We start from the raw sequence: 27772 nt of genomic DNA, 5'->3' as shown, positions 1-27772 counted from the left end.
TGGCTCTGATAGAAAGGTGTCAGAATACACAGTGCATCACAGTTTGTTGCGTATGGGGCTGCATAGCTGCAGACCAGTCAGGGTTCCCATGCTGACCCCTGTCCACCACCGAAAGCACCAACAATGGGCACATGAGGATGGCCGGATGCATATGCGTCGCTTACCTGAGAAACACATGGCACCAGGGTGCACTATGGGAAGAAGGCAAGCCGACAGAGGCAGTGTGATGCGTTGGGTAATGTTCTGCTGGGAAACCTTGGGTCCGGCCATCCGTGTGGATGTTACTTTGACACGTACCACCTACCTAAGCATTGTTACAGAATATGTTCACCCTTTCATGGAAACGGTATTCCCTGATGGCTGTGGCTTCTAATAAAGCAAAAATGGTTCAGGAATGGTTTGAGGAGCACAACAACGAGTTTGAGGTCCAATCGAGCATCTGTGGGATGTGCTGCACAAACAAGTCCGATCCATGGAGGCCCCACCTCACAACTTACAGGAGTTAAAGGATCTGCTGCTGACATCTTGGTGCCGGATACCACAGCACACCTTCAGGGGTCTAGTGGAGTCCATGCCTCGATGGGTCAGCAAAAAAGGGACCAACACAATATTAGGAAGGTGGTCATAACGTTATGCCTGATTGGTGTACATTAGCATATACATTCTACATTAGCTGCAATCAAAACGTGATTAAATCCAAGTATATACAGTACATACTACTCTCTGTAGTGATTAAACACTGTAGTTAACCACATTTCAGCATGCAACCATTCACATTAAATAGTAAAAAGTAATTATTCAAATTTAAAATGCAAACTACTTATTTAAAGTAGAAGTTGGCACTTACATTTGAATGGAAAAAATAACATAGGTGTGCCAATTACCTGTGCAAGTGCTTTTACATATAATGAGCTAAAGTAACTTAATACAGCCACACTCAGTGTTAATACAAATGAATGCAAAATAGCTATAATGATCCAGCACTTACACAATACATGTTAACAAATACATCAGAAACAAGTATTATTATTACTATTACAACCCCAAATAAGAAAAAGTTGGGGGAATTTAGGGCTAGTAATGAGGTGAAAAACTAAATAATGATGTGATTCCAAACAGGTGATTGTAATCATGGTTTGGTACAAAAGCAGCATCCAGGAAAGGCTGAGTCTTTAATATGCAAAGATAATCAGATGATCTCCAGTTTGTCAACAAATGTGTGAGAAAATTATTAAAATGTTTAAAAACAATGAACCTCAAAGAAAGATTAAAAGGGATTTGCATATTTCTCCCTCTACAGTGCATAATATCATTAAACAATTCAAGAAATCAGGAGGAATTTCAGTGTGTAAAGGCCAAGGGCGCAAGCTTAAGCTGAACGCCTGTTATCTTCGATCCCTCAGACGGCACTGCATCAAGAACCGCCACTCAACAATAGCTGATATAACCACATGGGTGAGGGATTACTTTTGGCAAACCTTTGTCAAGCACTACAATACAGAGTTACATGCACAAATGCCACTAAAAATTTACTGTGCAAAAAAGAAGCCTTGTGTTAACCATGTCCAGAAGAGGCGTCGACTTCTCTGGGCTCGGAGGTGTCTAGGATGGACCATCACACAGCAGAAATGTGTATTGTGGTCAGATGAATCAGCATTCCAGGTCTTTTTTGGAAAGAATAGACGTCTTGTGCTTTCAGACCAAAGACGAAAAGGACCATCCAGACTGTTATCAGCAACAAGTCCAAAAGCCAGGGTCTGTCATGGTATGGGATTGTGTCAGTGCCCTTGGCAAAGGTCATTTACACTTCTGTGATGGCAGCATTAATGCAGAAAAGTACATTGAGATCTTAGAGCAACATATGCTGCCTGCAAGACGTCATCTTTACTAGGGACATCCATGCATTTTTCAACGAGACAATGCAAAACCACATGCTGCACACATTACAAAGGCATGGCTGCGGTCCTGACCTGTCCCCAATAGAGAATGTGTGGAGACATTTGAAACGAAAAATGCGACGACGACCCTGTACTGTTGCACATCTTGAGACGTGAGACAAAATAAAAGCTGAAACACTAAATCACTTGGTATTCTCGGTGCCAAAACGTCTTTTAAGTGTGGTGAAAAGGAATAGCAACATTACAAAGTGGTAAATGCTTTACTGTCCCAACTTTTTTTGTTTGGAATGTGTTGCAGGTCTGAAATGCAGGAATGGATGTTTATTAATAAATGAAATGAAGTTGAGTAGATAAAACATGAAATATCTCAGGTTCATCCTGTCTGCAATCAAATAAAAGTCAAAGTAAATGTAAGAAACTGTTCCAACTTTTTCTGATTTGGAGTTTGGGGTTCTGATTTGAGTGTTCTTGATACGTAGGTGACGTACGCAACTTGATTTGGCTTGCAAATATTTATTACCTGCCCATTAAAAATCAAAGTATAAACCAGGGTGGGAAGGTTGTGAGAGGGTAGTATAACTTCTGCTTCAGCAGTTCATGCCACAAACTACACTTAATAATAGAAATACTAGGTGATCTACACAAATATGGACCAAACTGCCTGTTCACTACTTCTGCTCTTAGGTAGGTGCAGTTGGATGTATTTATGTGTATATATATGTATTGTGTATTATATATAATATAATATATTAACACCCATATTGTGCGTTCTTGCAGGATTGTTCGGCGCCTCGTTTCCACTCGATCGAGATTTCTTCTATGTCGATAGGGCGAAAACCTGGTTCGAGGCTCAGAGCTACTGCAGGGAAATGTATACCGACTTAGCTTCTATGGACAACATGCACGAGATGACAAGAGCAAAACGCCAAGTGGATACTTTTTACTTTGGTGACGTGTGGATTGGACTGACTAAAGGAGCTGACATGCGTTGGGGCTGGTCTATGGGAGAGGACACTGTATCCGAGTACAGTATGTTAAATGTCAATTCAAATAGTACTTGTGGGGCGTTTAATGAAAAGGGATCTTGGTATCCTTACAACTGCTTTAACCTCTTTGAATATATCTGCTATGACGGTAAGTCACATGGGTAGCTGTTTACATGGTTATGCATGTTTCAGAAATGAATAAGGTTTATTATTATTTATAATGTATATTTTATAGTAGACTTAAGTGCAGATCTCTGATCTACAGGGAGGGCGGCACGGTGGCTTAGTGGGTAGCACTGTCGCCTCACAGCAAGAAGGTCCTGGGTTTGATCCCCAGGTAGGGAGGTCTGGGTCCTTTCTGTGTGGAGTTTGCATGTTCTCCCCATGTCTGCGTGGGTTTCCTCCGGGTGCTCCGGTTTCCTCCCACAGTACAAAAACATGCAGTCAGGTTAACTGGAGACACTGAATTGCCTTATAGGAGAATGTGTGTGTGTGTGTGTGTATGTGTGTCTGCCCTGCGATGGACTGGCGCCCCGTCCAGGGTGTTACTGTGTGCCTCTTGCTCATTGAAAAGCTGTGATAGGCTCCAGCCTTACTTGTTTTAATGCTTGTCAATTTTTGGGGAGGGGGAAAGTTTGCATTTTTTAAATTGTGTTTTGTTGTACATATACATACACCGATCAGCCATAACATTAAAACCACCTTCTTGTTTCTACACACATTGTCCATGTTATCAGCTCCACTTACCACATAGAAGCACTTTGTAGTTCTACAATTACTGACTGTAGTCCATCTGTTTCTCTGCATGCTTTGTTATCCCCCTTTCATGCTGTTCTTTAATGGTCAGGACCATCACAGGACCACTACAGAGCAGGTATTATTTAGGTGGTGGATCATTCTCACCACTGCAGTGACACTGACAAACATGGTGGTGGTGTGTTACTGTGTGTTGTGCTGGTATGAGTGGATCAGACACAGCCGTGCTGCTGGAGCTTTTAAACACCTCACTGTCCCTGCTGGACTGAGAATAGTCCACCAACCAACATCCACCCAATAGCGCCCCGTAGGTAGCGTCGTGTGACCACTGATGAAGGTCTAGAAGATGACCAGCTCAAACAGCAGCAATAGATGAGCGATCGTCTCTGACTTTAAATCTACAAGGTGGACCAACTAGGTAGGAGTGTCTAATAGAGTGGACACGGTATTTTAAAACTCCAGCAGCGCTGCTATGTCTGATCCACTTGTACCAGCACAACACACACTAACACACCACCACCATGTCAGTGTCACTGCAGTGCTGAGAATGATCCACCACCCAAATAATACCTGCTCTGTGGTGGTCCTGATCATTGAAGAACAGCATGAAAGGGGGCTTCTAAACATATGCCTACAAACAGCTTATTGTTATTCTTCTGATTATGAATAATTTGTAGGAGTGGAAAGTTCTACAATGTTATTAAACTTTGACATTAATGAGGTGAAATGTGTGTGTGTGTGTGCGTGTGCGTGTGCGTGCAGAGAGCACTGGAAAGATATATTCCAGACCATTCAGAGTCACATGGAGAGAGGCTCAAGACAACTGCAGAGAGTGGTATACTGACTTGGTCAGCATTAAAAATGCCCGACAGCAGGACTCGGTTTCCAATATCATTTATGACATCAACACATGGATCGGGCTGTTTAGTGATGCCTGGAAGTGGTCAGACGGAAGTACTACCTTTTTCCGAAACTGGGGATCAGGAAGACCGCTGAGCCTGTTTAACATCTCAAACTGTGTTGTCATGCAGATGAATTATGAAGGGACGTGGGATGATTCACTCTGTGACCTGAGGTTGCCTTTTATGTGTTACAAAGGTAACATTATTATTATTATAATCATTATTATTACCAAACATCCCAAGTTGCAAAAACCTCTCGCACACACCAAAGGATATGGGTGATAACAGAACTTTTAGGAGCTGCTAACTGAGCTACTAAGCTAACTGTTCGCGTCACAAACACATTAATGTTCCCTACATAGTGCACTAGATTGTATATTAGAAAATAATTTATGTTCCCTACTTAGTGCACTAGATAGTGTACTAGATAATAGACTTATGTTTCTTACATAATGCTTTAGGTAGCGTATTAGTTAACGGATTTAGGTTCCCTACATAGTGCACTAAATTGTATATCAGATAACGAATTTATGTTCCCTACACAGTGCACTAGATAGAATTTTAGATATTAATTTATGTTCCCTACGTAGTGCACTAGATAGTGTATTAGATAACGCATTCATGTTCACTACATAGTGCACTATAAATTATTATCTAACTAGATGATGATTTGTGTTCCTTACATAGTGCACTAGATAGTGTATTACATAATTAATGATGTTCCCTACATAGTGCACTAAATTGTATATCAGATAACGGATTTATGTTCCCTACATGGTGCACTAGACAGTATATTAGACAATTGATTTATGTTCCCTACACAGTGCGCTAGATTGTATATCAGATAACGGATTTATGTTCCCTACATAGTGCACTAGACAGTATATTAGACAATTGATTTATGTTCTCTACACAGTGCGCTAGATTGTATATCAGATAACGGATTTATGTTCCCTACATAGTGCACCAGACAGTATATTAGACAATTGATTTATGTTCTCTACACAGTGCGCTAGATTGTATATCAGATAACGGATTTATGTTCCCTACATAGTGCACTAGACAGTATATTAGACAATTGATTTATGTTCTCTACACAGTGCGCTAGATTGTATATCAGATAACGGATTTATGTTCCCTACATAGTGCACTAGACAGTATATTAGACAATTGATTTATGTTCTCTACACAGTGCGCTAGATTGTATATCAGATAACGGATTTATGTTCCCTACATAGTGCACTAGACAGTATATTAGACAGTGTATTATTACTGGGTGCAGTAAACGGTGGATTGCCATCCTTTTCAGGGTGAGCTGATGCCACTGTTTGTGGCACTGTTTATCAGATGGTAACGTGGGGGCCACATAGTGACCATCCACTATGCACTAGCCCTTCTAATGTCTCCTAAGGATTCTGTAGGAGGTTGTAAGAAACACTAAGTGCACTTGGAGTGCACTTCCAACGATATTTTTGAGTCACAAGTTCATTTATTATTTAAACACGATGTATAGTAAACCTGCTGGTTGCCACCTCCATATTTTTTAAATCAAAGTCTTTTGAATGTAAGATGAACCTTTTGGATTGAACACATCTTTAATAGCAATTTGAATGACCCTAAAAAGAATGTTGTGAGTGGTCCTACGTTAAAGTCACCAACCCAACCATAGGATTGATCACTTACAATCACTACAGAATACCACATAGTCAGTATTCACTGAAACCAGCTCTGTCATAAGCTAGTATTCCCCTTGTTAGAAATTCAGCATATAGGAGTCAGGAGACCGGGTCTTCATCCAAAGACGATGTCTTTATTAACACATACAGGTGTATGGGCACAGCTTGGAAGACTGACAGAATCTGACTAGGCATATTCTGGGGAGACTTTATATACACAAGAAATGAGGGGAAGAATTACAGAGATCAAAGAGAAGATGAGGAGAGGTGATCAGAGGGGGGTACTGGAAGGGTGTTGGTTTTATAGTGGGTAATATAGGACAAGGGTGAACAAAAGGGTTTTTGGCATTGTGAACAAATGGTGACACAATTAGGTGTGGGTAGACTTTAGGATTTAGGGGTTTGTAGGAGACGGGAAAGGTGAATCTCTCTCTTTTTATCGTCATCCATTATCTACTGTATCACGATGTATTTAAACTAGTCTTGTAATTAATAACTCAGTGCTCTTGTGACTTTACTTTACAGCTACCACACTGAAGATAAGACAGGTAGTTAAAGTCAAAGTGAGCTCAGATGAAATGACGGATTTGAACGATCCCTCGGTGAAAGCAAACCTTTTAAAAAAGGTGAGTTACGATTTACTTACAATTACTAAATTGTCCTTTGGTGTGAGTAAGTCAGAGGGTGTGTAAGTGTGCTGCCATAAATAGAGTGACCAGGGGGTTGTTCCTAGTGAACCCTAGTGGCAGCAGACCCACCGTGACCCTGACAGTAGAAGAGTTAATTAAACAGTAAGTTAGTGGATGTGTGGAATATGTGTTCCATCTACAGTTTATTTGCAGTTCTAAAACGTCCAATCAAACAATTTAAATGTACACTGTGTTGTTAAACTGTGTGTTACATTTAAAATGATTGTATTAATGTATTGTAATGCAATGTGTAATGTGGGTGCAGCGTTTTTTTTACCAATGGCCACTGTAACAGTATCCGTCTCCCTCATCATGCCTCAATATTTACAGCAGAGACTCATGCGCTCCTCTTGGCCATCAGACACATCATTATCAGTCCCTATAAACACTACGTGATTTGCTCTGACTCTAAATCCTGCATGCAAGATCTTGAGTCCATGAGAACTGATCACCCAATCATACAAGAACTGCTTAAACTGGATAAAGAACGTTAAACCTGAGGAGTTTCCATTGTCTACTGCTGGATTCCCAGTCATAGTGGCATAGAAGGTAATGAAAGAAGCAAGAAACAAAGGGATTGCTTGGAGATACATCCCAATAACTGATGCCTATCCGGAAATCAAAGACTACTGAAGAATAAAATGGCAAGAAGATGTTAGATGACATCAACCGAGACTTCTTCCCACAATTATAACTGGGCGCTGAATTGGTCATACTGCCCTCACCCACCAACTCCTCCTGGTTGGTGAGCAGGCACCAACCTGTCAATTATGTCGTATAACCCTTACAATTGAACATACTTTGTTCGAATGTCCTCGAATTTCAGCCATCAGAGACGACTTTTATAGGGTTGAGAACATGAAAGTCTTGTTCGAGAAGATTCCTTCAATTAAAAGTTTGAACTTTTTAGACAGACTTGATATAAAACAAATGATCTGAACCTGAACCTGCATGTTGCTGATATGGAAATAAACCCAAACAAACAAACAAGCATAATATGGCTTCTGTGCATTTTTTTTAGATTAAAGAAATACTGGAAAGATATGGGATGGTCAATATCACAATTCGCTGGAAAGACAACGATGGAACAGTCTTCCGACTGGAATCAGATGATCTAAAGTAATAAAGAAACATTTGATGCTGCAAATAAAATGTACATGGAGGTATGCCTGTTATAGTCCTTGGTTACACTAAATGATTTCAGAATTTGATTGATTTACGTTGGACAACAAAGTCATCTAACACATTTAGCATTAACTGGTTACACCATCTTTAGCATCAATGACTAAAAACAATGCTTTTGTTGTATTAGTTTATTACAGCATCATGGGGGGCAGGACCTGAAATGCAGATGGATAGTATGGGCTTCAAAATATAATTGTAAAGATACACTGATCAGCCATAAAATTAAAACCACCTCCTTGTTTCTACACTCACTGTCCATGTTATCAGCTCCACTTACCATATAGAAGCACTTTGTAGTTCTGTAATTACTGACTGTACTTCATCTGTTTCTCTGCATGCTTTGTTAGCCCCTTTCATACTGTTCTTTAATGGGCAGGACCACTACAGAGGTAGTGGTATTATTTAGGTGATGGATGATTCTCAGCACTGCAGTGACACTGACATGGTGGTGGTGTGTTAGTGTGTGTTGTGCTGCCATGAGTGGATCAGACATGTGTCCACTCACTGTTAGACACTCCTACCTAGTTGGTCCACCTTGCAGATGCGATCGCTCATCTATTGCTGCTGTTTGAGTTGGTCATCTACTAGACCTCCATCAGTGGTCACAGGATGCTGCCCACAGGGTGCTGTTGGCTGAATATTTTTGATTGTTGGCTTATTCTCAGTCCAGCAGGGACAGTGAAGTGTTTAAAAACTCCAGCAGCATTGCTGTCTTATCCACTCATACCAGCACAACACACACTAACACACCACCACCACCATGTCAGTGCCACTGCAGTACTGAGAATGATCCACCACCTAAATAATACCTGCTCTGTGGGGGTCCTGACTATTAAAGAACAGCATGAAAGGGCTAACAAAGCATACAGAGAAATAGATGGACTACAGTCAGTAATTGTAGAACTACAAAGTGCTTCTATATGGTAAGTGGAGCTGATGAAATGGACAGTGAGTGTAGAAACTCACCCTAACCCTACTTTTTCACACCACTATGTTTTATTTTAAAGGTCTTATTTTTTATATGCTGTTGTTTTCAATATATTCTTCCTTTACTGTAACTTATTTTAGTTAAAAACCTATGTCCACACCTTAGAAGCATTATAGTCTTCTTGATATATGCATCATTACTGCTTTGAAAAATGCCTATTATTAAGAATACACTGTAAGTCATCTGCTAAAAACTGCATTCTATAAGCTATTTTGTGTAAATTATAAGACATATATAATCTGCTGTATAGTATATTTTTCTTGACTGATATGCTGTGTGTTTTCATTACTTAACTATAAACTGTTAAAACAGATGACAAATGTAAAATTCACTCTGAAAAAGATGATTATTTGAAAGTTGTTGTTTTGCACAATAAAGCTACTGGAGTTAAATTAGATGTTAGAAAAATGTGTCTATACGCTGATTTATTTTCTTGGTCTATTTGATTTTTGGTTTACTGCTAATCATTTACATGAGGACCTTATTTCTAATGTAGGATTACTATTATTTATCCACTTCATTGTAGTCATTTAGTTAATATTTATCTTATAAAATATATATTAATTGTATGTTATAAATAACCGACCAGACATAACATTATGACCGCAGACAGGTGAAGTGAATAACACTGATCATCTCTTCATCACGGCACCTGTTAGTGGGTGGGATATACAGTATTAGGCTTCAAGTGAACATTTTATCCTCAAAGTTGATGTGTTAGAAGCAGTAAAAATGGTCGAGATGTGAGCCAGTTTGACAAGAGCCAAACTGAGCATCGGAACTGGACCACGGAGCAATGGAAGAAGGTGGCCTGGTCTGATGAATCACGTTTTCTTTCACATGACGTGGATGGACGGGTGCGTGTGCATCAAATACCTGGGGAACACATGGCACCAGGATGCACTATGGGAAGAAGGCAAGCCGGCGGACCTTGGGTCCTGCCATCCATGTGGATGTTACTTTGACACGTACCACCTACCTAAGCATTGTTGCAGACCATGTTCACCCTTTCATGGGAATGGTATTCCCTGATGGCTGTGGCCTCTTTCAGCAGGAAAGGTTCAGGAATGGTTTGAGGAGCACAACGACGAGTTGATTCCAAATTCCCCGGATCTCAATCCAATCGAGCATCTGTGGGATGTGCTGGACAAACAAGTCCAATCCATGGAGGCCACATGTCACAACTTACAGGAGTTAAAGGATCTGCTGCTGACATCTTGGTGCCAGATAACACAGCACACCTTCAGGGGTCTAGTGGAGTCCATGCCTCGACGGGTCAGGGCTGTTTTGCCAGCAAAAGGGGGACCAACACAATATTAGGAAGGTGGTCATAATGTTATTGCTGATCTTAATATTATTACTATTTCTTTTCATGATCTTTACTGCTTGTTTTGTATCATAAGCAAGAATTTGGTGTTTTGGAAAACTGTTCAAGTACATAGACAGAAAAATGGAAGAAGACCGAACATAACTAAAGCTAAACTAGTTACCTAAATAAAATGAATAATCAGAAACGATGCAGGTGGCATAAATGTGTTTATTAAAGCAAAACAAATTCCTCCTTTTTACATAACATACATGTAATGTTTTTGTAAAGCACTTTGTGATTCTTATCTGTGAAAAGTGTGCTATATAAATAAATTGTACTTACTTAATTAAACTAAGCTACATTTAAACTAAACTCATCCAGCGACTTACATTATAAGTCATCACAGAAAGGCAGAATTCAGATGAACTTTACTTTACTTTACTACAATATATATATATATACAGTATATATATATATAAAACACAGTTTAAACAGCACCAACCTGACCCCTAAAGGTACACAGACAGGTGAACACACATGCTGAGAACTATAAGAACTATGCTGTTGATATTTTAGTATTACCTCTCAAATATCTTTAACAAATTCTCTATTTCAAAAATCGTGAAAGAAAGGATACCCCCAAGCCAATAGCTTTGGGAATAATGCCAGGCAGAAACAGACTTGCTGCCATGCCAGCAGTATCCACAACCTTTTGCAGCGTAGAAGGCTTTGACTCCTCATCCTTCTTCATCTCATCTCTAAGACTTTTAATCTCCTTATTCATCTGATCAGCACGTTCCTGAAAACCTTGTTTCAAAAGAGCCTCTTGTTCCTACAACACATAAAACAAGTATGGCTGTAGTTAAACACATTCACATACCGCATTTAAATATACACCGATTAGGCATAACATTATGACCACCTTTTGTGTGTGCTGTGGTATCTGGCACCAAGATCTTATCAGCAGATCCTTTAACTCCTGTAAGTTGTGAGGTGGTGCCTCCATAGATCTGACTTGTTTGTCCAGCACATCCCACAGATGATTGATTGGATTGAGATCTGAGGAATTTGGAGGCCAAGTCAACACCTCAAACTCGTTGTTGTGCTCCTCAAACCGTTTCTGAACCATTTTTGCATTGTAGCAGGGTGCATTATCCTGCTGAAAGAGGCCACAGCCATCAGGGAATACCGTCTCCATGAAAGGGTGTACATGGTCTGTAACAATGCTTAGGTAGGTGGACGTGTCAAAGTAACATCCACATGGATGGCAGGAGTCAAGGTTTCCCAGCAGAACATCGACCCAAAGCATCACACTGCCTCCGCCGGCTTGCCTTCTTCCCATAGTGCATCCTGGTGCCATGTGTTACACACACGCAACCGGCCATCCACGTGATGTAAAAGAAAACGTGATTCATCAGACCAGGCCATCTTCTTCCATTGCTCCGTGGTCCAGTTCCGATGCTCACATGCACACTGTTTCGACAGTGGACAGCGGTCAGCATGGGCACCCTGACTGGTCTGCGGCTATGCAGCCCCATACGCAACAAACTGTGATGCACTGTGTATTCTGACACCTTTCTATCAGAACCAGCATTAACAGACCACATGGGCCAGCCTTCGATCCCCATGTGCATCACTAAGCCTTGGACGCCCGTGACCCTGTCGCTGGTTTATTACTGTTCCTTCCTTGGACCACTTTTATAGATACTGACCACTGCAGACCGGGAACACCCCACAAGAGCGGCAGTTTTGGAGATGCTCTGACCCAGTCGTCTAGCCATCACAATTTGGCCCTTCTTAAACTCACTTAATTTCTTCTAACACATCAACTTTGAGGATAAAATGTTCACTTGCTGCCTAATATATCCCACCTACTAACATGTGCCGTGATGAAGAGATAATCAGTGTTATTCACTTCACCTGTCAGTGGTCATAATGTTATGCCTCGTCTGTGTATTCACTTCAATTGACAAAACACAAGCATCTCTTACTTTTAGTTTGGCCTCCAGGACTCGTTCATTATCCTCCTTTGATCTGTTCATTTCTTTATCCATGCGCTGCAGTGTCTCGTTTAGGTGTTCACTGTATGTCCTCTCTTGATCACGAAGCATCTGCTCTTGCAGCTGATTCATTTTCTCCAAAGCTCTCTGTTGTTGTTGTAGAGCCTCATTCTGCAAACGCCTCTCTGTGATGCACAAAGTCCCATGAAATTACACATAAATTGTGGTCTATTTCTAATCCAAGTCATAATAGACAAAATAAACTAATAGAACGCAATCAATGCTCAAAAAGTATTAATCTTTTGCTGTCTTGGTTAAAATACCTATATGTACACCGATCAGCCATAACATTAAAACCACCATCTTGTTTCTACACCCACTGTCTATTTTATCAGCTCCACTTACCATATGGAAGCACTTTGTAGTTCTACAATTACTGACTGTAGTCCATCTATTTCTCTACATACTTTTTAGCCTGCTTTCACCCTGTTCTTTAATGGTCAGGACCTCCACAGGACTACTACAATGTAGGTATTATTTAGGTGGTGGATCATTCTCAGCACTGCAGTGACACTGACATGGTGGTGGTGTGTTAGTGTGTGTTGTGCTGGTATGAGTGGATCAGACACAGCAGCCATGCTGGAGTTTTTAAACACCGTGTCCACTCACTGTCCACTCCTACCTAGTAGGTCCACCTTGTAGATGTAAAGTCAGAGACGATCGCTCATCTATTGCTGCTGTTTGAGTCGGTCATCTTCTAGACCTTCATCAGTGATCTCAGGACGCTGCCTACGGGTTGGATGTATTTTTGGTTGGTGGATTATTCTCAGTCCATCAGCGCTGCTGTGCCTGATCCACTCATACCAGCACAACACATACTAACACACCACCACCATGTCAGTGTCACTGCAGTGCTGATAATGATCCTGACCGTGATCATGAACCAAGAACAGCATAAAAGGGGGCTAACAAAGCATGCAGAGAAATTGTAGAACAAAAAAGTGCTTCTATATTGTAAGTGGAGCTGATAAATTGGACAGTGAGTGTAGAAACAAGGAGGTGGTTTTACTGTTATGGCTGATCGATGTATAAGCAAAACTAGTAGAACATTATTTAACAGTGAAAATAGTTAATGTAGCTGCAAACCAGACTTGTCCCGCGATCAGGAGGAATTTTTAATTGTTAATGCTCGTGTTTTTTCATCATTGAGCTTTATTTAAGCATTAAATAGATTGCAGCCTTATTGCAGCCCCTTTTCTTCTGCTATTAGCCGGGGTGTATTTCTGCCTTGTGCCAGTTGTCTCAAGGGAAATCAGACCCACCATGACCCTGACCAGGATAAAGAGGTGCTAAAATGCAGCACCAAACAACGATAGGACAAAGCAGGAATGCACTAGACGGAATGCCAATACTAGACAGAGTGCCAACTAACTATTGAAACTTTCTCCAGTGGATTGACCAGTGTCAGTGGGCTTTTGCGAAAGTAAAGGCAGCTCTCTGTGGGCTCTTCTAATTTTTATTTTCCCTTTGTGCTGCATTGTGGTACATTGGACAGAAGGCTGGAGCCACTTTGTCCCAAGTGATGTACATTAAGAGACGAAGTACAGCACCACTGTGAGAGTGTCTGGCCATAAATGTGCCCTTAGATGCAGGTGATTAACACTCTCATAAGGATTGGGACAGCTCATGGTTTCAATATGAGCTGTAGCAGGGGAAGGAGTTGGGAACAGAGCGGGATGTGCAACTGAAGAAAAACCGTGAGTTAGTAATCTAGTAAACAATCCTACAACAGTAGTGCTTGTGTTTACCTTCCTCCTTCTTCTCTGCTTTAGAAAGACTTTGATCAGCTAACAGAATACTCCTCTCAAACTTCTCCTGTTCCTTCATATACTCATTCAACACCTCCTCACTCTGTAAAAACACAGTACACATTTAGCTTTGCAGGTTATAGCACCTTTATCAAACGTCTACCAGTTATTAACATGTGTGTCAAGTTCTTGGGATTGTAATTTGGTACTTTAATGATTCCTGTAACTGTAACTGTTGCTCTGTTTAATATGATCACATATTTTTTCTCTAGAAAGCTCTTTTATTTGTACATTTGATTAACATTTGATCTACATTTTCAAGTGTTCAGGGTCAAACCCTTTAGGATGCTGATATTAGAATAATGGCTTTCTTTCATGGCAGCCTTTAAACCCATTGGAATGTAAAGCTTTCTTGTCTGTGGGTAATGAAACATGTTCCTTCTGCTTTAAAATTCATAGCACACCCCTTTTGTGGGTCGTTCATTATATCTGAACTTTTGGTTTCAGTTTGAAACTCAGCTCTGCCATCCTGCAGGCTGGGTGCCTACATGAACAACGATTGGCTGTTGTTCAAGTGTTGGATGGGGATTCCTCATAACTGATGCAATTACAACCTCTGCTGGCTGATTGATGGCTCCTGCACGAAGACGAAAGATAATGAGGATCAGGGCGTGTCTCTCTGTACGCAAAGCTGATCCACATATGCAGGTAAAAAGATGCAGTCGGCTACTGCACACGTGTCAATTAGAGTGGAGGTCAACATCAGTAGAGAGGAAGCATAATACGACTACACCAATCAGCCATAACATTAAAAGCACCTCCTTGTTTCTACACTCACTGTCCATTTTATCAGCTCCACTTACCATATAGAAGCACTTTGTAGTTCTACAATTACTGACTGTAGTCCATCTGTTTCTCTCATGCTGTTCTTCAATGGTCAGGACCACCACAGAGCAGGTATTATTTAGGTGGTGGATCATTCTCAGCACTGCAGTGACACTGACATGGAGGTGGTGTGTTAGTGTGTGTTGTGCTGGTATGAGTGGATCAGACACAGCAGCCATGCTGGAGTTTTTAAATACCGTGTCCACTCACTGTCCACTCTATTAGACACTCCTACCTAGTTGGTCCACCTTGTAGATGTAAAGTCAGAGACGATCGCTCATCTATTGCTGCTGTTTGAGTCGTCATCTTCTAGACCTTCATCAGTGGTGACAGGACGCTGCCCATGGGGCCGCTGTTGGCTGGATACAGTGAGGTGTTTAAAAACTCCATCAGCGCTGCTGTGTCTGATCCACTCATACCAGCACAACAGACGCTAACACACCACCACCATGTCAGTGTCACTGAAGTGCTGAGAATGATGCACCACCTAAATAATACCTGCTCTGTGGTGGTCCTGTGGGGGTCCTGACCATTGAAGAACAGCATGAAAGGGGGTTAACAAAGCATGTAGAAAAACAGATGGACTGCAGTCAGTAATTGTAGAACTTGCTTCTATATGGTAAGTGGAACTGATAAAATGGACAGTGAGTGTAGGAACAAAGAGGTGGTTTTAATGTTATGGCTGATCAGTGTATAAACTTTGTATGTGTATGTGCTCACTTAAATAGCAAGACTAACAAATTAGATAAAGAAATGTATTAATGTACCATCAGCTTGTTGTGTGTTTTTACTCTGTACTGCCTTGTAAGGGACTGCAGTTTGTCTCTGTACTCTAGGTATCCTCCAGGATGCATAAAGAAGCCGCCATTCAGATCCTCATCCAGTGAAGTGAACACATGTTTAAGTATCTCTTTACACACAAGCAGACAATGATCCTTATTCTGAGCACACAAGTCCTCATATTCATTCTGAATCTGTCTCTATAAAAGAGAAAGTAAAAGTGTTTGTGAGTAATAGACAATGGCAAACCAAAAACAGCCCTAAAACTTACACCGATCAGGCATAACATTATGACCACCTTTCTAATATTGTGTTGGTCTCCCCTTTGCTGCCAAAATAGCCCTGACCCGTCGAGGCATGGACTCCACTAGACCCTGAAGGTGTGCTGTGATATCTGGCACCAAGATCTTAGCAGCAGATCCTTTAACTCCTGTAAGTTGTGAGGTGTGGCCTCCATGGATCTGACTTGTTTGTTTAGCACATCCCACAGATGCTCGATTGGATTGAGATCTGGGGAATTTGGAGGCCAAGTCAACACCTCAAACTCGTCATTGTTCTCCTCAAACCGTTCCTGAACCATTTGTGCTTTGTGGCAGGGTGCATCATCCTGCTGAAAGAGGTCACAGCCACTGCAACAATGCTTAGGTACGTGGTATGTGTCGAAGTAACATCCACATGGATGGCAACCCCCAAGGTTTCCCAGCAGAACATCGCCCAAAGCATCACACTGCCTCCGCCGGCTTGCCTTCTTCCCATAGTGCATCCCGGTGCCATGTGTTCCCCGGGTAAGCGACGCACACGCACCCGGCCATCCACGTGATCCTAAAAGAAAATGTAATTCATCAGACCAGGCCACCTTCTTCCATTGCTCCGTGGTACAGTTCCGATGCTCACGTGCCCATTGTTGGCGCTTGGGGTCAACATGTGGTGGACATGCAGCTATGCAGCCCCATACGCAACAAACTGTGATGCACTGTGTATTCTGACACCTTTCTATCAGAACCAGCATTAACTTCTTCAGCAATCTGAGCCTTCGCTCCCCACGTGCATCGATGAGCCTTGGCCGCCCATGAACCTGTCGCCGGTTTATCTACCTTGACTACTGCAGACTGGGAACACCCCACAAGAGCACAAGTCGTCTAGCCATCACAATTTGGTTCTTGTTAAACTGACTCAAATCCTTACGCTCGCCCATAAAATGTTCACTTGCTGCCTAATATATCCCACCCACTAACAGGTGCCGTGATGAAGAGATAATCAGTGTTATTTACTTCACCTAATAATGTTATGCCTAGTCGGTGTATTTTATTAACATTTCTGTGTGGGTATTTGTGTGTTTGAAAGGTACCATGAGTTCCATCTGTGCCTTCTGCTCACAGTCATTAAAGGAAATGCTGATGAAGGCATCGATGGCCTTTTTCTCTGCTTCTTTGTGGATGTCTGATAGCTCGAGCGGGTCTAATGGAAAGCAGACTGACATGCAGACCTGTTCCCTGTAGATCTGCAGTGCTTGATCTACTGCCTGCTTATTCTGGATCTGAGTCAGAGCCTCCACTGCATTCTCCAGACAGGGAACCTTACCACTACGAATTGCTTCCACATACACGTCTGCCAGACTGCCCAGAACTGTAAGAGCAAAAATTTCATTGGCTTTAGAAATATAATTTTAGAATATCAGAAAGCTGTATTTTTACTTTTTAGGCTTTAAAGAGTAATAACTGACCATTGCCGGTAAGCGTTCGTCCTCCTGTGACGGCTTTGGGTTTGGCACTGCTAAAAACAAAGCTACAAAACTCTTGAGCCTGCTTCAGAAACTCTGGTTCGAGCTCCGCCTCTGTCAGCTTCTCCAACCTCTTCAGTTCTCTATCACCGGCCGGACGTGGGAATACAAAACACTTTCTTGTCGCAAAAAAGTTGCGCAAACAGCGTCTGGGCAGGTTGAAATTCTCAGTCTTGGGCGAAGAACCTTCAAATAAGGACAACAGGAATTAGACTAGCTGTTAAAATGGCTGTAAAATACGCTAGCACACCAGAGCTGGGCTTTCGAATACATTGTATCGAATCTCAGCTCTGCCATCCGGCTGGGCTGGGAGGCTACATGAACATCGATTGGCTGTTGTTCACAGGGTGGGATGAGCAGAACCAGGGTTCCTTATAACTGGTGCAATTACGACCTCTGCTGGCTGATTTATGGCATCTTCCAGAGTTGAGGATTAGTGCTGATCAGGGTGTGGCTCTCCGTGCACAAGGCTGATCCGCATATGAACTCGCCTCGTGCAGGTGAAAAGAGGCAGTCGGTATGCACACGTGTCGGAGTGAAGCTCCTCAGTCAGCAATGGAGGGTTGTATCGGTAGAGGTGAAGCGTAACGCAATCAGGGTTTGGATACAACTAGATTAGGGGAGAAAATGGGGGGGGGGGGGGGTATTGGGGGACTGATTCTTTTCTAGTTTTGCATTTTGTTAGTGTCCTCGTCACTACTGGTAGCGTAAGGTGGTCCCTGCAGTCCTTTCAGACTGCACAGGTAGTCCAGCTCCTTCAGGACGGCACATCTATACATGTTGTCACAAGAAGGTTTGCTGTGTCTTCCATAACAGTCTTAAGAGCATGGAGAAGATACCAGGACACAGGACGTTACATGAGGAGAGCAGGACAGGGATGTAGAAGGGCATCAACATCAATTCAGCAGCAGGACCGGTATCTGCTCCTTTGTGCGAGGAGGAGCAGGAGCACTGCCAGAGCCCTACAAAGTGACCTCCAGTGGGCTACTGGCATGTTTTTGAACAAACTGTCAAACTGACTTCATGAGGGTGGCATGAGAGCCCGACGTCCTCTAGTGGGACCTGTACTAACAGCCCAGCACCATCCAGCTCAATTGGCAATCAGATGAGAGCAGGTTCACACTGAGAACATGTGACAGACATAAAAGAGTCTGGAGATGCAGTGGTGAACGTTGAATTAATGCTGCCTGCAACATCATCCAGCATGACCGGTTTGGTGGTGGGTCAGTGATGGTCTGGGAAGGCATATCCTTGGAGGGTTGCACTAACCTCCCCATGATAGCCAACGGTACCCTGAATGCTGTTAGGTACAGAGATGAAATCCTCAGAGCCATTGTCAGACCTTATGCTGGTGCAGTGGGCCCTGGGTTCCTCCTGGTGCAGGGCAATGCCCGGCCTCATGTGGCCAGAGTGTGTAGGCAGTTCCTGGACGATGAAGGCATTGATGCCATTCACTGGCCCTCTCGTTCTCAATGCCACCAAGTCGTGCCACACACTGTCCAGAAGCTCACTGATATTGTTTATCGGCAATTAAGAAAAGTCTTAAAGTATCAAGCTGAATGAATAAAGCTAAGGATATTATGTGAGCTGTTTAAAAGGCTCTGGGTCTCTTATAACACCTGTTTCTTACCTGGTTTAAGCACCAATGCACCCTCCAAGTATTCGTCAGCTGTAATTGACTGGCCGTCTCTCTCTAGCTCTAGTGTAAAGTCTCGCACAGTCCAGATGAAAGATGGAAAAACACGCATTAACTCTGTCGAGCTGTCATCATCGCTGCCCACCTGTGCTTTAACTCGGATATTCTCAGTCAGTTCTGTGACGTAGCTGTATGGGTATGTATTAAGAGCCAAACCATATTTCATGTGTTTAGTTATGTGCTTGTTTGTTTATTGAAGTACAACCCTAAATCAGAAAAAGTTGGGACAGCATGGTAAATGTAAATAATAATAAAAACACAGTTTCTTACATTTACTTTGACTATATTTCATTGCAGACAGGATTCCAAAAAAGGTTTGTAATGTTGCCATTACTTTTCACCACACTTAAAAGACGTTTTGGCACTGAGGATACCAAGCGATTTGGCTTTTCAGGTTTTATTTTGTCCCATTCTTCCTGCAAACACGTCTTAAGATGTACAACAGCAAATTCATTTCAAAATTCTCCACACATTCTCTATGGGGGACAGGTCAGGACTGCAGGCAGGCCAGTCCAGTACCCGTACCCTCTTCTTCCGCAGACATGCCTTTGTAATGTGTGCAGCATGTGGTTTTGCATCGTCTTGTTGAAAAATGCATGGACGTCCCTAGAAAAGATGACGTCTTGAAGGCAGCATACGTTGCTCTAAGATGTCAATGTACTTTTCTGCATTAATGCTGCCATCACAGAAGTGTAAATGACCTTTGCCAAGGGCACTGACACAATCCCATACCATGACAAACCCTGGCTTTTGGACTTGTTCCTTGGTCTGGAGCACACGGCGTCCATTTTTTTCCAAAAGTACCTGGAATGCTGATTCATCTGACCACACTACACGTTTCCACTGTGTGATGGTCCATTCTAGATGCCTCCGAGCCCAGAGAAGTCGACGGCGCTTCTGAACATGGTTAACATAAGGCTTCTTTTTTGCACAGTAAAGAATGAAGTGGTATTTGTGCATGTAACTGTATTGTAGTGCTCGACAAAGGTTTGCCAAAGTAATCCTTCGTCCATGTGGTTATATCAGCTATTGTTGAGTGGTGATTCTTGATGCAGTGCCGTCTGAGGGATGGAAGATCACAGTGTTCAGTTAAAGCTTTTACACACTGAAATTCCTCCCGATTCCTTGAATGGTTTAATGATATTATGCACTGTAGAGGGAGAAATATGCAAATCCCTTCCAATCTGTCTTTGAGGTTCATTGTTTTTAAACATTGCAATCATTTGGTGATTACAATCAACTGTTTTTTTAGTTTTTTCACCTCATTACTAGTCCTAAATTGCTCCCGTCCCAACTTTTTCTGATTTGGGGTTGTATAATGTGTTTAGTTATGTGTTTGTTGTTTATTGAAGGATACTGAAGCTTCTCAAGTGCTGTGTTGTCTATAACCCCCAGGCTGTTGTAGACTAGAGTGCTGCTGAGCAGAACAGCCAGGCAGAAGATCCAGGTGTCATGCTTTTCATCACCCTGAAAAATTCAATGAGAATAGATTTTGTATGCTGCTTCGGCATCCTAAAACAGATTAATACATATTGAACTTGCCCGATATATATATATATATACAGTGTATCACAAAAGTGAGTACACCCCTCACATTTCTGCAAATATTTTATTATATCTTTTCATGGGACAACACTATAGACATGAAACTTGGATATAACTTAGAGTAGTCAGTGTACAACTTGTATAGCAGTGTAGATTTACTGTCTTCTGAAAATAACTCAACACACAGCCATTAATGACTAAATGGCTGGCAACATAAGTGAGTACACCCCACAGTGAACATGTCCAAATTGTGCCCAAAGTGTCAATATTTTGTGTGACCACCATTATTATCCAGCACTGCCTTAACCCTCCTGGGCATGGAATTCACCAGAGCTGCACAGGTTGCTACTGGAATCCTCTTCCACTCCTCCATGATGACATCACGGAGCTGGTGGATGTTAGACACCTTGAACTCCTCCACCTTCCACTTGAGGATGCGCCACAGGTGCTCAATTGGGTTTAGTCCATCACCTTTACCTTCAGCTTCCTCAGCAAGGCAGTTTTCATCTTGGAGGTTGTGTTTGGGGTCGTTATCCTGTTGGAAAACTGCCATGAGGCCCAGTTTTCGAAGGGAGGGGATCATGATCTGTTTCAGAATGCCACAGTACATGTTGGAATTCATGTTTCCCTCAATGAACTGCAGCTCCCCAGTGCAAGCAACACTCATGCAGCCCAAGACCATGATGCTACCACCACCATGCTTGACTGTAGGCAAGATACAGTTGTCTTGGTACTTCTCACCAGGGCACCGCCACACATGCTGGACACCATCTGAGCCAAACAAGTTTATCTTGGTCTCGTCAGACCACAGGGCATTCCAGTAATCCATGTTCTTGGACTGCTTGTTTTCAGCAAACTGTTTGCTGGCTTTCTTGTGCGTCAGCTTCCTTCTGGGATGACGACCATGCAGACCGAGTTGATGCAGTGTGCGGCGTATGGTCTGAGCACTGACAGGCTGACCTCCCACGTCTTCAACCTCTGCAGCAATGCTGGCAGCACTCATGTGTCTATTTTTTAAAGCCAACCTCTGGATATGACGCCGAACATGTGGACTTAACTTCTTTGGTCGACCCTGGCGAAGCCTGTTCCGAGTGGAACCTGTCCTGGAAAACCGCTGTATGACCTTGGCCACCATGCTGTTTCAGGGTGTTAGCAATCTTCTTATAGCCCAGGCCATCTTTGTGGAGAGCAACAATTCTATTTCTCACATCCTCAGAGAGTTCTTTGCCATGAGGTGCCATGTTGAATATCCAGTGGCCAGTATAAGAGAATTGTACCCAAAACACCAAATTTAACAGCCCTGCTCCCCATTTACACCTGGGACCTTGACACATGACACCAGGGAGGGACAACGACACATTTGGGCACAATTTGGACATGTTCACTGTGGGGTGTACTCACTTATGTTGCCAGCCATTTAGACATTAATGGCTGTGTGTTGAGTTATTTTCAGAAGACAGTAAATCTACACTGCTATACAAGTTGTACACTGACTACTCTAAGTTATATCCAAGTTTTATTTCTATAGTGTTGTCCCATGAAAAGATATAATGAAATATTTGCAGAAATGTGAGGGGTGTACTCACTTTTGTGATATATATATATATATATATATATATATATATATATATATATATATATATGTGTATATATATATATACACGTGTCAGTGGCCAAGTCAGCTATAACCCCTAAACACACACTCACTTTCTTTACCGCTTATCCAATGGGGGTGGGGGGTGCTGGAGCCTATCCCAGCTTTTCAATGGGTGCAAGGCACACAGTAAAACCCTGGACAGGGGACCAGTCCATCACAGGGCAGACACACATACACACACCCATTCACCACATGTTTTTGGACTGTAGGTGGAAACCGGACCTCCTGGAGGAAACCCACGCAGACACATGGAGAACATGCAAACTCCACACAGAAAGGACCCGGACCGCCCCGCCTGGGTATCGAACACAGGACCTTCTTACTGTGAGGCGACAGTGCAACCCACCGTGACGCCACCCCTAAATACTTAATTAATTAAATAAATAATCAGAGCTATTGACTTGGTTCATACTGTACATACTGTTGGAGCTGTAATGTAGTAAAAATTTTGTTTTTACCTTCTCAATATCACCCAGTCCCTCAGTGTCCAACAGCACCAGTGTCTGTCCATCTCTACAGGGGTGCTCTATGCACCACATCCAGATGCCCTTAGTTTTTGACTGAATGGTGCTGCCCAGAGCAAAGCCTAAAACAACCAAAAACAACAATATTACTTTTAGCATTAGTTTACTGGGGTAACCAGTGTTTAAGGCTATCTGACCCATCACTCAAGAGAAAAGTAGTTCAACAAATGGATTCTCAGAGTATAGTTTTTTTTTTACCTGTTTGTTGTCCTGCTAGACGGTTCATTAGGTAAGACTTTCCTGTTCTGTAGAGCCCAACTACAGAAACCACAACCACTGGCTGAGTTATCTCATCCAGTATACTTTTAGCTTCCTTCATAACACATAGTTGTCCGGCTGCATCACTGCTAATGAGACACACTGGCTCCCTCATGATTTGGGACATCTCAACCCTGCCACAAGATCCACACAATTCATCAGTGTAGATAAGATCATTTACTAACAGTGCAGATTGGATAGATGTAATGTTACTAATTGTTAAAATTATAGCATAGACGAAGGGATTATTCAGTAAATAAAACAACTAAGTAGTAAGAATGTGTAGGTACTAAATTAATGCTAAGAATTTACACCGTAAGCCATATCAGCTCCACTTACCATATAGAAGCACTTTGTAGTTCTACAATTACTGAACTGTCCACCTGTTTCTCCACATACCTTTTTCAGCCTGCTTTCACCCTGTTCTTCACTGGTCAGGACCCCCACAGGACCACCACAGAGCAGGTATTATATAGGTGGTAGATCATTCTCAGCACTGCAGTGACACTGACATGGTGCTGGTGTGTTAGTGTGTGTCGTGCTGGTATGAGTGGATCAGACACAGCAGCGCACAGCAGCGCTTTTAGACACACCAACACCTAGTTGGTCCACCTTGTAGATGTCAGAGACAATCACTCATCTATTGCTGCTGTTTGAGTTGGTCATCTTCTAGACCTTCATCAGTGGTCACAGGACAGTGCTGTTGGCTGAATATCTTGGTGGTGGACTATTCTCAGTCCAGCAGTGACAGTGAGGTGTTTACAAACTCCATCAGCGCTACTGTGTCTTATCCACTTGTACCAGCACAACACACATTAACACACCTCCACCATGTCAATGTCACTGCAGTGCTGAGAATGATCCATCCACCATGATCCTGACCTTGAAGAACAGCATGAAATGGGGCTAACAAAGCATGCAGAGCATGAACAAATGGACTACAGTCAGTAATTGTAGAACTACAAAGTGCTTCTATATGGTAAGTGAAGCTGATAAAATGGACAGTGAGTGTAGAAACAAGGAGGTGGTTTTAATGTTATGGCTGATCGGTGTATAACTGACCTTTACCTTGGTGGGATCAGGAAAGCAGTAGAATCTAGTTGAGATGCCTGTTATTTATTAATAGATGTACGTTGTAAACGAAGCAACAGAACCAATCCCTTTACAGAGCATTAAACCTTAAGTAATGTACCTCTTGCAGAAGTCAAACCAGTCTCAACAGAAGGAGTTGGGTTTAGGCTCTCAACTTCTGTCCCAGGTGGGTGGGTCGTGCCAAAAAAAAGGGTTGCTGAAAAAAAAGGGAAATTTTAACAGGTACAAACTAAATAAATGTGTACACTAACGCCACCTTGTAGAGGCTGTGTGTTACATATTGTATACCATTGTAGGACCAGATTGCCACTATTTTTATTATTTATTATATTTCATTTTGTGTTTCATATTGATGCATTGTTTGTGTTGTCTGGGTCACGGTAAAAGTCATGGACAAACTGTGGGTCGCTTGAAAAACCCTGCTTTAAATAAAAAGGTTGGGTTCTATATGCTCAAGCGAATTAGGATTGTAGGTTTAAATTCTACCCTGGCCAATGGCAGACTCCAATGCTGATGATTGTGTCCAGTAGAGGTGACCAGTGCCCTAAACTTTACTATGAATGTAAGATACAGTGCACCCGGAACACTTCAGAACGTAAGCCTCCAAGTGATGAATGGCACTGAACTGATTAGTGAATTGAGACTAATTGGAGACACTGAATTGTCCTATAGGTACCTAGCCACTAGGATGCATAAACCAGAGCATTGTAGTGCTGGTCCCAAGCCCGGATAAATAGGGAGGGTTGTGTCAGGAAGGAAAAAACTGCTTTCACTTTGTCATTGTGGGCTATTTTGTGTAGAATTTTGTAAACTCAATTTAGAATAGAATGAATCTGTAATGTAATAAAACGTGGAGAAGGTGAATGGGGTGTGCAGACTTTACGGCTTGACTGTATTTGCACATGCTCAGTAGTAAAGTGTTCCAGCATGCTAAATACCAGTACAAATGCCCCCATTATTACTACAATTCTTTCACACAGAATTGACTATTTGGTTGCTGTCTAGTGACTTGTGTAGTTGTTTCTCAGATGCATGGACAATCGCAGCTGTTGGAAAGTGAAAGCAGTTTATACTCAGTTTCACTTGTGTAAAAAAAAAAAAGAAGTTTTTTTTTTTTGGCACAGCTCTAAAAGTGAAAGTGGAAGTATGTAGGCTGCCTGATTATTATTAAATAACGGTCAAGTAGATCAAAGGCAAACACACAGACAGTAAGCTGTAAATGGTATAAGTTAAGGGGCCAGTTGTAGCCTAGTGGTTAAGGTACTGGACTACTGAACCAGTAATCAGAGAGTCGCAGGTTGCTGCTGTTGGGCCCTTGAGCAAGGCCCTTAACTCTCAATTGCTCAGACTGTATACTGTAACTGTAATGTAAGTCGCTTTGGATAAAGGCATCTGCTAAATGGTGAAAATGTAAATGGTATGGTATGGACTCTGCTGTAAATAGTATGCTAAAAAATAATGTGCTGTAACATAGACGATGCATTTGGCTTACTGGAAATCACATGAGCAGTCAGTGATGCTGTGAGGGGTTTAAGAATACAGTCAAGCCAGAAAGTCTGCACACCCCTTTCACCTTATACATGTTTTATTACATTACAGACTCATTCTATAATAGATTAAGTTTATTTTTTGTCAGAAAATTCTACACAAAATAGCCCACAATGACAAAGTGAAAGCAGGTTTTAGACGTGTGCACACCCTGTGTTTTCACTGATACTGCTTGAGATGTTTCTCCAATTTAATTGGAGTCCACCTGTGGTAAATTCATTTGATTGGACATGATTAAGGATTGCCAACACCTGCCTATATAAGGTCCCACAGTTATCAGATGTTTTTCAGCAGCAGGACCAGGGCGACTAGTCCCGATAGAAGGAAAGATGAATGCAGCTAAGTACACTGAGATCCTTAAAGAAAACCTGCTCCAGAGCATTCTGGACCTTCCAACACGACAACAACCAAAAGCACGCAGCTAAGAGAACAAAGGAGTGGCATCGGAGATAGTCTGTGAATGTCCTTGAGTGGCCCAGCCAGAGTCCAGACCTGTGGACTTCTGAGGAAGGAGCTATAAATAACTGTGTACCGACGCTCCCCCTCCAACCTGATGAGCTTGCAAGGATATGCCAAGCTCGTAGCTTCTTTCCCAATACACCTTGAAGCTGTAATTGCTGCCAAATGTGCATTAACCAAGTATTAGTCTAAGGGTGTGTACAGATATGTAACCCCTAAATAAACCATTTTTGCAGTAAATTGCATATTTTCTAAACCCTGTTTTCACAACGTAATTACTGGTGATTTTGTGTAGATTTAAATTTCACCTGGCTACTTTACATTAACTTGGCTTTGGATATACACCGATCAGCCATAACATTAAAACCACCTCCTTGTTTCTACACTCACTCCATTTTATCAGCTCCACTTACCATATAGAAGCACTTTGTAGTTCTCTGTTTCTCTGAATCCTTAGCCCCCTTTGACTTTCTTCAATGGTCAGGATCCCCCACAGGACCACCACAGAGCAGGTATTATTTAGGAGGTGGGTCATTCTCAGCACTGCAGTGACACTGACATGGTGGTGGTGTGTTAGCGTGTGTTGAGCTGGTATGAGTGGATCAGACACAGCAGCCCTGCTGGAGTTTTTAAATACCGTGTCCACTCACTGTCCACTCTACTAGACACTCCTACCTAGTCGGTCCACCTTGTAGATGTAAAGTCAGAGATGATCGCTCATCTATTGCTGCTGTTTGAGTTGGTCATCTTCCAGACCTTCATCAGAAAGGCCCTCATAAACACAAAATGGCAAGAGAAATGGGACAACCAAACCAACAACAAACTCCAAGAAATCAAACCTAACATAAAACCGATAGGTTACAAGATGGAGAACCGACACCACCAAGTCATCCACACAAGGTTGCGCATAGGACCCCTACCTGCCAGAACTGCAACGTGACCTGACAATTAAACATATACTGATTGAATGCCCTAGCCTGCAGCGACAAAGACAGCAACACTTCCGTGCAGACAACATCAAAGATCTCTTCGAAAAGACCTCACCAGGGAAAATACAAAATTACTTAACTCACGTCAAACTAGTACACCTTATGTAATAAAATAAATAATGGTAGTACCAAGCCACACCCCGCCCTCTAAAAACTTTATCAACCTTATATGAAACAGAAACTTGACATGCCACGTATATAGCCGTAATCGTGCTGACATGGCAATAAATCCCAGCTATTATCATCATCATCTAGACCTTCATCAGCGGTCACAGGACGCTGCCATAAAGCTGATGGCTGGATACATTTTTGGTTGGTGGACGATTCTCAGTCCAGCAGGGACAGTGTGGTGTTTGAAAACT

General features: G+C 42.2%; 2 protein-coding genes across 2 annotated transcripts; one reads left to right on the top strand and one right to left on the bottom strand.

Annotated features, from left to right (window-relative positions):
• Positions 1–2801: 2801 nt before the first annotated feature.
• Positions 2802–8062, top strand: LOC134302910 (brevican core protein-like). The gene is made up of 4 exons (XM_062988161.1): positions 2802–2927; positions 4403–4738; positions 6744–6844; positions 7929–8062. The coding sequence occupies exons 1-4, from the start codon at positions 2807–2809 to the stop codon at positions 8028–8030; spliced, it is 660 nt and encodes a 219-aa protein (XP_062844231.1). The 5' UTR covers positions 2802–2806; the 3' UTR covers positions 8031–8062.
• Positions 8063–10644: 2582 nt separating this feature from the next.
• Positions 10645–24524, bottom strand: LOC134302493 (guanylate-binding protein 1-like). Its single transcript, XM_062987608.1, has 11 exons — positions 24515–24524; positions 23263–23456; positions 22999–23126; positions 20696–20805; positions 19273–19466; positions 17586–17828; positions 17211–17488; positions 15850–16062; positions 14198–14300; positions 12381–12574; positions 10645–11221 (listed from the first exon to the last, which is right to left on the bottom strand). Exons 2-11 carry the CDS (start codon positions 23447–23449, stop codon positions 10997–10999), a joined length of 1875 nt encoding a protein of 624 aa, XP_062843678.1. The 5' UTR covers positions 23450–23456; positions 24515–24524; the 3' UTR covers positions 10645–10996.
• Between the last annotated feature and the right edge of the window lie 3248 nt (positions 24525–27772).

Source organism: Trichomycterus rosablanca, chromosome 25 (assembly GCF_030014385.1).
Source record: "Trichomycterus rosablanca isolate fTriRos1 chromosome 25, fTriRos1.hap1, whole genome shotgun sequence".
Taxonomy (NCBI): domain Eukaryota; kingdom Metazoa; phylum Chordata; class Actinopteri; order Siluriformes; family Trichomycteridae; genus Trichomycterus; species Trichomycterus rosablanca.
Note: the sequence above shows the minus strand (reverse complement) of the source record. Positions and strands in the feature narration are given on the sequence as shown.